At 37.6% G+C, this 12,290-nt stretch overlaps 1 protein-coding gene across 12 annotated transcripts in view; it reads left to right on the plus strand.

Annotated features, from left to right (window-relative positions):
• The window catches only part of ST3GAL3 (ST3 beta-galactoside alpha-2,3-sialyltransferase 3), a 167,602-nt gene that overhangs the window by 42,310 nt on the left and 113,002 nt on the right, over positions 1-12,290 (plus strand). For 11 of the 12 annotated variants that reach the window (XR_008841038.1, XM_056496999.1, XM_056497002.1 and 8 more), the window contains one exon: positions 819-861. The exons of the other annotated variant lie outside the window; for it this stretch is intronic. Coding sequence is in view for 7 of the 11 variants with exons in the window: in XM_056496999.1 (XP_056352974.1) it covers positions 819-861 (43 nt within the window). In the remaining 4 variants the exon portion in view is untranslated. The remainder of the gene's footprint in view (positions 1-818; positions 862-12,290) is intronic. 12 annotated transcript variants of the gene reach the window in all.

Here is a 12,290-nt window from a genome sequence, read left to right on the forward strand (position 1 = left end):
GAAAGCTTTTTTTTTTTTTTTTTTTTTTTTCTTGTTGTTTCTTTTAATCTCTGAATGGGTTATATCTTACTTCTCTGTATTTTTTTTTTTTTTATTGTATAGCTGTGAGATCCAGGTGTCCTCAGTTTAACCCAGCACAAGAACACTACACCTTTTGGTTGCATATCTCATGTGAATTCTAATAGTTTTATTTTCTTTGTATCAAATGTTTGATTTACAAGATCACAGGATATTCAGGGATGCTGAATGAAAAGCTATTTTATATGTGAGTTACAGATGTTCTGAATGATAGTTTTGTTTCTGTAGCTGTCTCCTGTTCATGCCATAAATTGACTTTGCAGTTTCTTACTGAACACCTGAACTTGAAGCATTTTTGCCACCGTGAGTCACTTTCTCTTGAAGAAGAGCTACTTGATTATAATGTTTTGGGTTGGAATAGACAAGGAATGAAGAAAAATTTCAAAGTTTTACACATCAGAACTTAGGAGGAAAGTTTGTCATACGGTGGCAAAATTATTTGTACAGCAAGCAGGAAAGCTTTGTTTATCAGTGCATAAGTGGTTTCAGTAATACTTTCTTTTTATGACTCTGGATATCTTGATTAATTCTAGTTATTTCTAAATTAATGGTTACCGAAGTGTTCTCTTGCTCTGGTATTTCCTGGAGATTGAGAAATGTTAATTTAGGAATTCCTTCAAGTAACAATAATCTGTATTAACAGCTGCTTTAAGGACTTGCTGCTGTTTGGTTTTGGTGCCTTTTGCAGAGGAGACTCTTGCAGCTTTTATGATATTATGTCTTTTGCTTTTGTTTTCCAGAATATGACAGACTGGGCTTTCTCCTGAACCTGGACTCAAGATTGTAAGTAGAACGTAGGGTTCTTCTTCATTTCTATAGTTACAGCTTTCTGTTGTAAGCAACTTTTATGTCACCTGGGGAGCTGGCTCACTAGACTCTACACTTCTACCTGGGGCAGCCAAGTCCTGCAGCAGCCTGGCAGTTGCAGCTCTTTCCTAGCACTAGGCTTTGCAGGGCAGCTTGGATTGTGGTTCACTGTTGTTAATTCCTTAATAACTGATCAAGGACTATAAATACCCACTTGAAGCCACAACCGTCAGTCTACTCTAGATACTCTTCTCTTAATCCTCCAAATTAAAATGAATTACAGACATGGAAGCACAAGGAATGTGAATCTACAATTTACTGGGATGTTTAGGAGTTTGTATTTCCTTTCTACTAGCTTCTTTAAAAATGAATACTACTATTTTTGTTGATGAAATAGAGCAGAAAGAACCTCAGCACAAGGCAGGGACCTCTCGGCCTGCCAGAAGGACGATGCAGTGCTGAAGGATGAAGATGCTCCTCATGTTTTTGCCTTAAATCAGTCCGATTGAGCCTGGGCTGCTGAACACTAGGGGTCAGTAGCGACCCTGTTTCTGGGGTCAGCAACCTGATGGAATTTTTTGGTGTTGGAAGCAAAAACACTACTAGAAACCTTCTATTTAAAAGGGCCCAGAATCTATCTCATGGCTTTGAATGACTTGAGAATACATCTCCTGCACATGTCGTGTCAATATAAACCCTATTCTTAATGTTTTGGAAATACCATTGTACCTATAGGGTGAAACAAATCAATTTAGTGATGATGAGCAGCCTGTGAGCTTCCATAATGGAATGAAAGTGTCCTAAGTGTGTTGGGAACTGCTGCTTGCAGGAGATGAGAAGGGTCTGTAGGTAGGAGCTTCTTTTGCAGAAGCAGCTGGGCACATAAACTCAATTATAGTAACATGGCAAAAAGATTGAAAATGCCTATGAGAAAGAAGAAATATTGGTTATTTCTTTATATATGTATTTATTTTCCTCCAAAGGCTCTGTACTCATTCAGTGTCAAGAAGGATGGCATTGACTGCATGAATAGCTCAAGGTTTCTTCCTGGTTTCATTCAATATAGTGTTGTATGCAGTTTTTATTGCATGTGGTCTGGAGCTCATGCTGCTGGCACAGTTACCCATTTTCTTTGTTAAATTTTCTGTGTTGGGATACCCTAGTGATTTAGAGACCCATACAATACTGTGGGATGAGATTCATATGATATATTTCCTTCAATTTATATATGTAGAAGTTAAAGCAGAGAGATTAATCCAAAACTGTGAAGTGGGTAAGTAACCTTTGAGTGAATGTCTGGGTCTTGGAGAGGGAAAAATGTTATTTTAAGTTTTTAAGTAGAGTGATTGTTTTTTTCCAGGCTATTTTTGTGTATTCTGTAATGTCCAGTTTATTGAACACGCCTGCTGACTGTCCACACACAGTTGGCATCCCAGTCTGTGCTGCATCCAAACCACTGCTTCAGTCTTCCTCTTCCTTCCCCTCCCACTTGCTCTGTTCTTTTCATTTTGCTTTGAGCAAATCCCCTTGAGTCTTCCTTCCCCTCAGGCCTCTGTTCCATTCTTTTTTCCCTTCTTTGCTGACTTACCTATTTGATTGCAGCTCTCCAAGGCACAGTCTGCTTTTTCTTATTCTTCAGTATGAGGCAAAGTGAAGTTTTTACCTGCTACAGGGCTTCCAGAATACTTGTTTTCTTTTCTTAAAACTTCCCCATTATAAAAACTCTCCATTAGTTTGATTAAAGAAAGATTTATTTTTTTGTGTTGACTACTTAAAAATGTATGTTTATATAGTACTCTAAATATGCATGTTTATTTTTCAAAGTCCTAAAGTTAGCTTCTAGAAAGACTTGTAACAAAATCAGCATGATTAAAATAATTACTTAAGCTTAAGGGACAAAGAAAGTGAGTAATGTATGTAGGTGAAATAACTTTTTTTTTAATTGCAGCTTTGTTATATTTTTTTGGTTGATTTTTTTCTTTTCTTTTTGTTGTGGTTTGTTTCTTCTGTAGAATTAAAGCTGATCCTGCTTTGAGAATAGACCTGATGACATGCAGACTTCACTTCTGGCCTGAATTATTTTGAATTTTTTTGGTTTGGTTTGGGTTTTTTTTTTAATAGCAAGGAACACAGAAAATGGCTGAAAATACCATAAAACATGGTAAATAAATTTTGAAAGAAAAATGGCTGATAGCCTAGAGGACTTTGCTACCATTCTACAGGTTCACCTTTTGTTGTCAGAAATTTTGTGGTACCAAATTTCTAAGTACAGACTGAATTCAATGGAATTTAGTGGTTAAAATACTTCCTGTGACTGAGTCAAGATGCTACCATCATAGAAGGACTTTCTGGTTAAAAAAAAATGCTTAGAGTTGAAAGGGGTAATATGTTCTGCACTGATGACTTTATTGGCAGAAATAATTGAATTATGTGTGTTGTTGTGATATAATCATTCTGGTGGAATCTTGCCATAAATCATAACTTTATAGGGTTCACTTAATTGACAGCATGTGAGAATCTTGTGTGACTTGAAGCACTTAGGGCAACAATTAGTTTTCTTTGGATTTTTTCCCCTGATCTTTCATTTGCTCAAAACCTGCTGCTGGCTGTGTCTGTTGATGTCATTGAAACTAATGGCCTGTAAGGCTAACATTTTCTACAAAGGTGGATCTGCATTACACCTTAAGTGCTCTGACTTGCATTTTGAATGTCACACAAAGGAAACATTTGGCATAAATAAGTAGTAATGTGTCAATTTGCCTTTGCATATTTAGTTTTTTCATGCATTGCTACTTTAAAGTCCTGTACCCTGCAGAAGTCCAGGGAATGTTATTCAGACATAGTACAGTCTGCTGTGGTTACAGGAATGTAATGGTTTTGTTCTCCCTGAATTCATGGAAATGAAGCCAGATTTGTTCACTTTGGAAGGAATTCTGTCAGAAGCACGTGAATAGTGTTTTCTGTGGGAGTGTGTGTCTGATAAATGCCTTGCTGTAACTGGGGGGGCTGGCATGGACAGGAATCTCACCTGTAAGGGGATGGCCAGGTTCAAAGATGCTGTATAGGTCCTTCATGGAAATGATAGGTTCTGACCAGTCTTGTTGGAAAGAATATTAAGATGGAAGATGCTTCCTTTCTGGTGCCTGTGCCTAGGAAAGCTCTTCTTTAGAAAGTCTAACAGCTTTTAAAGGGCAGGATGGTATCCAGGTGGGGATTGTTAATGACAGGGTGAATGGAAAGGCAATAGGCAATGCAGATTATGAATGAGTTGTTCCCTTAGTCAAAATAAGATGTAAGTCTCCTCAGGACCAGGTTAGTGAAGATGATCTGTTGCAAGAGGAGTTTATCTTTTAGTTGTGTTTGTACTAACCATCATTACTAGACTTAGAATATCAAAACAAAATATGCACTAAGTATAGAAACTGGCCAGTTGCATCTGCAACTCCCTGCTAAACTTTTCCCAAGCAGAACCTTTTTAAAAACTGTAAGGATAACGTCTGACATTGCTGGTTGTGTAGAGAAAAACACTTATACAAAAACTATGATACAATTCAGATTTTAATTCTCGGGGGGGCAGTAGTTCCTGAACAACTTAAGGCTATCAATCACGTTAGTAACTCAGCCAGAGGATTACTAGGTGCCACCAAATGCCAAGATTTGCAGTCACTTTCTAACATCTGTGCTTGGCAACGACTTGCATGCTTTTGTTATTATTAAATATTTATATTGTAGTAGTTCTTTGAGACTGGCCAGGTCTTAGAAACAAGAGTCTCATTCACTATAAATTCTGAATCATTCCCCAAGCAGAATCTATGTTTGCATTGAATTACAAGAGATTTCCGAAGGAGGATCATGAACGTGGAGTTAATTATAGACTGTATTTAATGTTTATTAAGTGGGCCAAGCTGAAGGCTGTATGGTCATTCTTGTCACTTAGTACTCACTGAATGCTGAGTTTACTCACCTTAATGATTGCTTTGAGTCTGCCTTTGCAGATTGCAAGTGTAGATTCACTTGTGCTGAGTATATGAAAAGTTCCTTTTTTTGTAACCCAGATGATTTGGGGGCTTCTCCCTTGTGTTGTGGCTCTCATGCTTCTGTGCCAGCTTTCCTTCCTGCTCTGCTGGTGTGTCATTTCCTCAGTGGGATGGAAGCTTAGTGACTGCTTCTGCCCCTCTTTCAAGCTCATCCTTCAGGAACTGCTTTCAAAGAGGCTTCAGCAGATACACTGGGGATTTGATGCTTCTAAATAGAGAAAAGTTCCCCTTAGTAATTTGGTAGATCTTTTCACCTTCTGCCATAGTCAGTTCAGAGCCTTAGATATCAAAATCTCAGCTGATGAATGAAGGAAAATTCTTCCCAGGGTTTGACTTTGACTGGAGAAGAACCACTCCCTCATAGAGTTTAACAAATGTTAGAAGATACACTTGAGTTTCATGGAATCATTTTGCACTTAATCAGAACAGGGGGTCTTATTGTTTTCTTTCAAGGTAGACATAGGAAAAAAATGTTGTTGCCCCTCTCAATTGGAAAAGTGGTTATAAGATTATTATAGTTGATTACAATAACATAATATTAACATATTATATGAGTACACTTTTAACTATATGTTTTATATTTGTGTATATTTTATATTGTGTTCTTTGGGAATCTTTAGGCAGAACTTCACTAAAAGAAGGAATATTTTTTTCCATTGAGCTTTGTGTTTTCCTAGACATTTTGTGATGTTGTATTTACATATTTCTTCATTATTATAGAATAGATTTGGGATTTTTGTATATTCATGATGATTTCAACTTTGTGTTAAAAAGACAAAGACATTGAGCCTGGGGGTAAGACAGAAATAACAACCTTCACCCTGCAAACTCAAATGAAACTTGATCTAGACTTTGAAAAGACCATAAAAATGGAGGGAGTTTGGGCTAGGGAAATACACAGATTGGGTTACTTATGTTTGTTGAAATTTCTTTACTTCAGAGTTTTAATAATGAAGAACTGAAACAGAGCCCCTTCCCCTCATTTTCTTTCTAGGCTGGGAAGTTGCTTTGAAACTGTTTGTGTCTTTGTGTGGTACTTTGCCATTAAACACTGTAAAAATAAGCAGTAAACGTGTTGGAATGCTGGACTTTCCCCATGCCTGGTGCTGTGGGATTTCTTTCTGCCTTTTTTTTTTTTTTTTTTTTTTTTTTTTTTTGGTTTGTCTTTTTGTATTTCTGCAATCCTGAATGAGGGACAAAAGAAAAGAAGTGAGAAGTCCCAATGATGTCCTGTGCTGTCCAAGACTAAGAGTGTCTGTCACAGGCTAAATGAAAGGATTCTGACCATCACATGCAAGAGTCTCCTGATGCTTTTTCTGAAAGATTATTTTAAGGCTTAGCATGCTTTATGACACTAGTATTTTTCAGGCAATTGGTTATTTATTTCTTTCATTTCAGACTTCTAATTCATCTCCTTCTACCTAATCTCTTCCAGTCTGTGCTAATTGTTTGAGTGCTTGAAACAGTTAAGAAAATTAACCTGAGCTATTTATAGCAATTCAGTTACCTGACTGTTTGTTGTTCATCCATCAAACCTCTCCCACATTTGGGTGGGATGTAACTGCCATCCCTGATTTTGTTTTGCTCTTCTTGGTTCGTTTCAGTTTGTTTCAATTTTGATCCTTTGGCATTCTGATAAGGATTTTATTATGTAACTTCAGGATTCCTGTGCTGGACAGTCTCGGTTGATAAAGGGGAAGATTAAAATTGTAGAATTCAGAATTGCTGGCAGCTTAGATAGAATTGATTCATTGCTTGATTTGTTAAGTGCAAACAAAGTCAAAAACTTATGTTTGGTGCCTTTAAAAGGGCCAGTTTCCTGAAGCTGGAAGTAATTATGAATTAAACCATGTGGGAAAAGCATGTAAACCAAGAAATATGAATGGCTGGGCATTGTTTAGAGCAGTTTTTTACTGTTTGCCCCAAAAGTTCAGTTTCATAAGAAAGAAATGCTCATGGAAAAATAGTTTTATTGAGAGTATAAGGGGAGAGAGTGATAATGTATTTATAGAAAAGGTAGAAGTGTGCAGTAAATGTAGAGTTTTATTCTGCTTGGATGAGGGAAGAAATTACCTCCTTAATATCCACAACAACATTTCAAGCAGTAGATACCTAAGTTTATGTGCTTTAGAATTGGTATGTCTGGGTAAAATTCTTGAAAGAACTCCTGAAGAAGTAGCGGAGGACTTTTTGGACTACTAGAGATTATTAATAAATCTTCAAACACTAGGGGTTCTCCATATCCTTGGCAGAAAGCTGAAGTACAAATATTTTAAAGGCAAAAAGGAATGGCTCATAACTTTTTCAATCCGTTTTTGATTTTGAGAACAATAACATATTTGCCAATATGAGTTTCCACAGAGAAAAAAGTAGTGATACCTATAGTTATTGTGCTTTCTGAAAAATGAACACGTTTTTTAAGATGGGTTTGCTCTTCATGTCAATATCCATGAAGGTGTCTGCTATGTGTGAGATTGATTTCTTTCTTGATATGCTTGTCTTAGGACTAAGTTTGTACATTTTGTGTTCTTCTAACCAGCCAAATGAGTTGCATAAAACTGGGAAATGTCAGTTCTTTTTTCCCCCTATATATGTATAAGGTGGAATGCTTACTTTGCTTGTAACTCTTCACCACAGTAGCATTAACCTAATTAAGTGTTTATTTGTTTTCCAGGAATGGATATGGTTATAACTAGTTACAAGTTTCTACTATTGTTGTTCTACTACTGTTGTTTGTGCAAAAATTTTTTACAGTTGTTGCATTCACAGAAGTGATTTGTTGCTGCCTGTATTGAATCCAAGCAGTTGTGAGCTTATCCTTAAACTGGTCCAAGAGTTTTCTCTTGAAAATCCTGAAGGTGTGTGTGTGTGTGCATGATCACCAAGCATCAACTCTTCTGTGCCTGCCTGCAAGGCCAGCAATGTTCCACCTCCAAATAAAAGCCTACTTCCCTTCTGTGATCTCTTGGAAATGTTGTAGGGAACCCTCATCAGATGATTGAATGGAAATCAGGTGTATTCCAGCAGGTGAACATTGTACTGTTGATCAAGCCTTCCTCTGAACCTTGTCACTTACTCTGAAGAACACACTTGCTGTGGTATCCAGACAGCTCAGTTGTCAGCCCTTAATTTGTAAGCTGGCTCTCAGATTTTGTAAATGGAGTGTATTGAAAGACACAATTTAGTCTACTCAGTCTGCCTCTAATTTTGTCTTCATTGCTATAATGTGACCAGAGATATCAAAGCTTTGCTGTGTGCCTTATTCTGCTGAGATTGCCATACATAAATTTTAAGAATATGTAGTAGGTTATCAAGGCAGGAGAGAGTTTAGTGGAACGAACACATACAGACTTCTTGCATACTGAGGAAGGTCAGTAAAACCAAGGCATACTTTTAACAGCTGTGATTAGCATCTGTTAGGTAAGAAAACAATACCTTATTATTCTGCAAGGATGGAAGAAGCCTTATTGTTGTGCTTGAGAACTCTCTAGCAAAAGAGAGGAATGAAGGAGACTGAAGAAACCCTCTTAAATATAATCCAAGGGGTATTTTATTTTATTGATTCTGTTCCCAGTCTTAAGACTGGAAACCTGATAGTATGTTGTGATGAGCAAAGACCTCTTTATTTTAGTTGTTCAAAGACTGAAGGACGAGGTAAGTTTTGATTAGGTTGATGAATTTAGGATATGCTTTCTCCTTCAGGAAGTGTGCTGCCTGCACCCTTGAGAAATGTGCACTGGAGTACTCCAGAGGACCCCAGACCTGACTAGGAGAGGTGATGGTGTGTGATGCCCATTGCAATAAACAAAACATGATGAAGGCTACATTGCAGCAGGAGGGTTAATGGCAGCTGTGTCTGATGTGACATGTTGGGGAAGCAGTCATGTAGCAGTTGTTGCTGTAAAATGTTTTTGAGGTTATAGATGTTTGAATTAAATTATGAAGCTGAGATGAGGTTTTCTCTATTTGCTTTTGACAAAACCAGGCAGTTAAATTAATTTTAATGAAATACTTTTTACTCTAACATTACATAGAAGCTCATGTGAATCTTTCCCAGTTCACAGCAGAAATGATACTGCTAACACTAGCTTGCAGCCCCATTCCTGCTTGAAGAAATGAGAATCAGGACCACAAAGGGAGGGACAGAAAACTGAACATGTATGTGCTGTTCCTACTTTGTCTGCCATGCAATCTGTTCCAACTCATCAAAGAACAAACTGAAAAGCCAACAAACAGTCTTTTAAATTTCCATAATGAATGTGCTTGGATAATTCTGGTTGATTTCAGGCCTTTTAATTCTTACTTAGAAATATATTCCCCCTGACTCCTTAAAAGAGTTAATCTTGAGGACTTCAAAATTGTGAATTGTGTACAGCTGCAAAATGCCTTCCTCCTGTCCCCTTTCATCCTCTTTTAATGTCCCTTTTTTCATCATTGAAGGCAGAAATTCCCAGAGGTCGTTGTGTCACTGGACTATCTGAGTCAAGGATTCTGATCTGTAGAGGAGTTAAAGCTAAATTTTAACACCATGGAACTTGGCTCAGGTGATTTTGTGAAGTGTTATTTTGATGAATTAACAAGGAGGAGAGGATAGGATTTTTTCTGTTAAAAAGGGAAACCTATTTTATGGCTCAGCGTTGGAGCTCTCCTTTAGTCTGTTCACCAAACAATTTGGAGAAGACACTTTCTCTCTCTTTCTCTCTCTCTCTCTCTCTCTGTCTCAGAGCCATGAATGCAGGGCTGGTGTCCAGTGAAGCTGTGATGATACAAGATGAAGGGACAGTCTAATTGATAGGGCTATTCACAGTTCTTTGAGACAAACTTTATTGAGTTCTCTGACTCATGGTGCTTACCTGTAGAAGTTTGGATGTTGGTTGGGCAGCCTTTTCAGACAAACAGCTGCTCTTTGAAGCCTATGAAGAAGAAAGAAGGCATTAATCTTAGCAGAAGAGCATTCACTAGAACAATGTATGGAGTAAACAGGAGGGCTTTTTTGATCTTAGTGATTCTGCAGCTGTTCTTACTGTTAAAGGTTCCAGCTATTCACTGTCTTCCCTAAAGCAGTTTGGGTTTTTGTTAGTTTTGTGGGGGCACTTTTAGTCACAGTAACTGCAAAGGTTTTTCCAGGTCAGGGTTGTGTTCTGTATTTACAGCAGAGCTTCTGGAGGAAGCCTTTTTCTTCCTGTAGCATTCTTCTTCTTAAGACTTCAATATGGACTTACTAGATTAATTGATGTCTGCTTGAATTCATGGCATTTGTCTCTAATATAGGTCAGTGGAGACAGCCTTTTTTGGACTACTGCTTCAGAAAGAGGAGTGAGAAAAATTCAAAACCTCATGACTATATACAGCATTTTGTAAAACTACTGTTAAACCACATTCCCCAGTTGTGAGGTCACCTCTGCATACTGTCTAGAACACTTTATTCACTGGCCAGTGGTTTTTTCCTCTGAATTTCAGTCCAGTCTGGAGAGGAGGGGGGAGCACCCTTGCCATATCAAGTTGGCTTTTTCTTTTCTTTAGAGGACTTAAGTTGTTATTTTTTCTCAGGCTGTCCAGACCTTCCAAAGAAGAGTTTAAAGGGCAGCTTTTATCACCCTTAGCCCTGGAAAGTTACTGAAGAAACTGAAAAGGGAGGAGGGTGTTGTGAAGTGTTCATGTTAGGTTTTCATCTCTCTCAGTAGCTGAGATCTTTCCAAGTAGAGTTTATTCCCCTAAGGTTTAGTGTCTTCCAGTTGTGTGCAATAGATCTGCTACTGCAACAGAAAGGGTTGAACTTTTTCTGTGGGGAAAAAAAAATGGCCAGACCAAAGATTCACCTGCTCCAATGTCTTGTCTCAAAATGCTCCCATAGTTTAGGGAAGGAGAAAAATACACAGTTGTGAAACCTTCCTTTGGCTGTATTCTGTGAAAATAAAATTTCTTTATTTTGTGCTTTTTGTTTAATCTAGCAAGAGCAATCTAGCCAATTGTTTTTTCCTTACCATGTTTCTTTAAAAACACAAATGAACCTGAAATTTAATGTTTTCCTTGCTCCTCATCTTTGTCTATTTGAACACAATTTTGCTTTTTGTCTGGGCTGCTAGTCTTGAAGGTAAGGTGTAACCAAAACAGTCGTGGTGGTTTGTTTTTTTTGGTTTTTTTTTTTTGGGTTTTTTTTTGTTTTGTTTTGTTTTGTTTTGTTTTGTTTGTTGTTTTGGTTTGTTTTGTTTTTGTTTTAAGAAATAAAAGTTTACAAAAACCAAAGGAGATCAGAGATATTACTCAATCTTGGAGGGATATGCAACATGAGGTCACATACAAAGTGTGCCATGGACTTTGGTTGGATTTTTTATCTTCATCCTTCAAATCTGCTTTTTGTTAAACTCAGTATTTTCTTCATTTACTTAAACACATACAAACTGTCTACCTGGAAAACTTCTTATTCTTTTTTTGCATGAGAATCCTAACCCTTTTAGGCATTGATTAAAGGTTATTAATTGAGAAGCTCCAGGCAGGGTTCTTGGTCCTTGTTACTATAAGGGATGGTACAATGAGATATTACTTTCTGATAATCACTTATAGCTGTATTTCTTAAGATGTTTATGTATTTAGCACTGCTGCAACTAATCTGAAATTAGTTATTTTGCCTAGTGATCTAATTTCTACTGCTGCAAAGACTAGGAGTGGAATTTAGTAAGGAAGTAGGATGCTCGTGACTTTTTTGTGGGTGGAAGCCTTTTCAGTGTGTTTGTGCAAAGTGGCATTTCAGAGGGCAAGTGGCATTGCAGTGGCTCTGCTCTGAGCTGGCCCTGGCCCTCTGCCTGCCCTGCACTTCCCAAGGGCAGGACTGGCTTCAGGTCACCTCTTCCTTCAGGGCTGTGAAGGTAGATTGTGGGTGTTGGTGGAATGTCTTCAAAACTTTGATTTTCTGGGCCAGTTTAATGTAACTTAATCCTCAGCTGCTGTTCTTGAGTAGTCCAAATAAATAAATTAAACTATGTGTTGATTATCATAGTAAATGAATTTCACAAGAAGCTGCAGCTCATGGTAGAGAAGCAGAATTTACCATTCCTCATGTCATTTTAGAAACAGGCATTTGGATCATCTTTCCTTGTATTTGGCCATACAGCCTCCTTGGGGGATTTGCTTACATACTGGAGTAACATTTGAAAATATTTACATTTATTTTTCTGGCTATAGGGTAGTAGATGCAGTTCCCATCTCTTTCAATGTAAGCATTGTGCTTTTCCTCTTTTTTCTATCTACTCATTCCTTTCTTTTGTTTGTTTACTTTTTCCTTGGCTGGAAAATAGCAACTATCAAATGATCAGGCTGTGCAATGTTTTGAACCCAAGTTTGCAAACTTGTAAGAACTGTAATTGGAGC

The sequence above is a fragment of the Oenanthe melanoleuca genome, chromosome 8, assembly GCF_029582105.1.
Source record: "Oenanthe melanoleuca isolate GR-GAL-2019-014 chromosome 8, OMel1.0, whole genome shotgun sequence".
Taxonomy (NCBI): Eukaryota; Metazoa; Chordata; class Aves; order Passeriformes; family Muscicapidae; genus Oenanthe; species Oenanthe melanoleuca.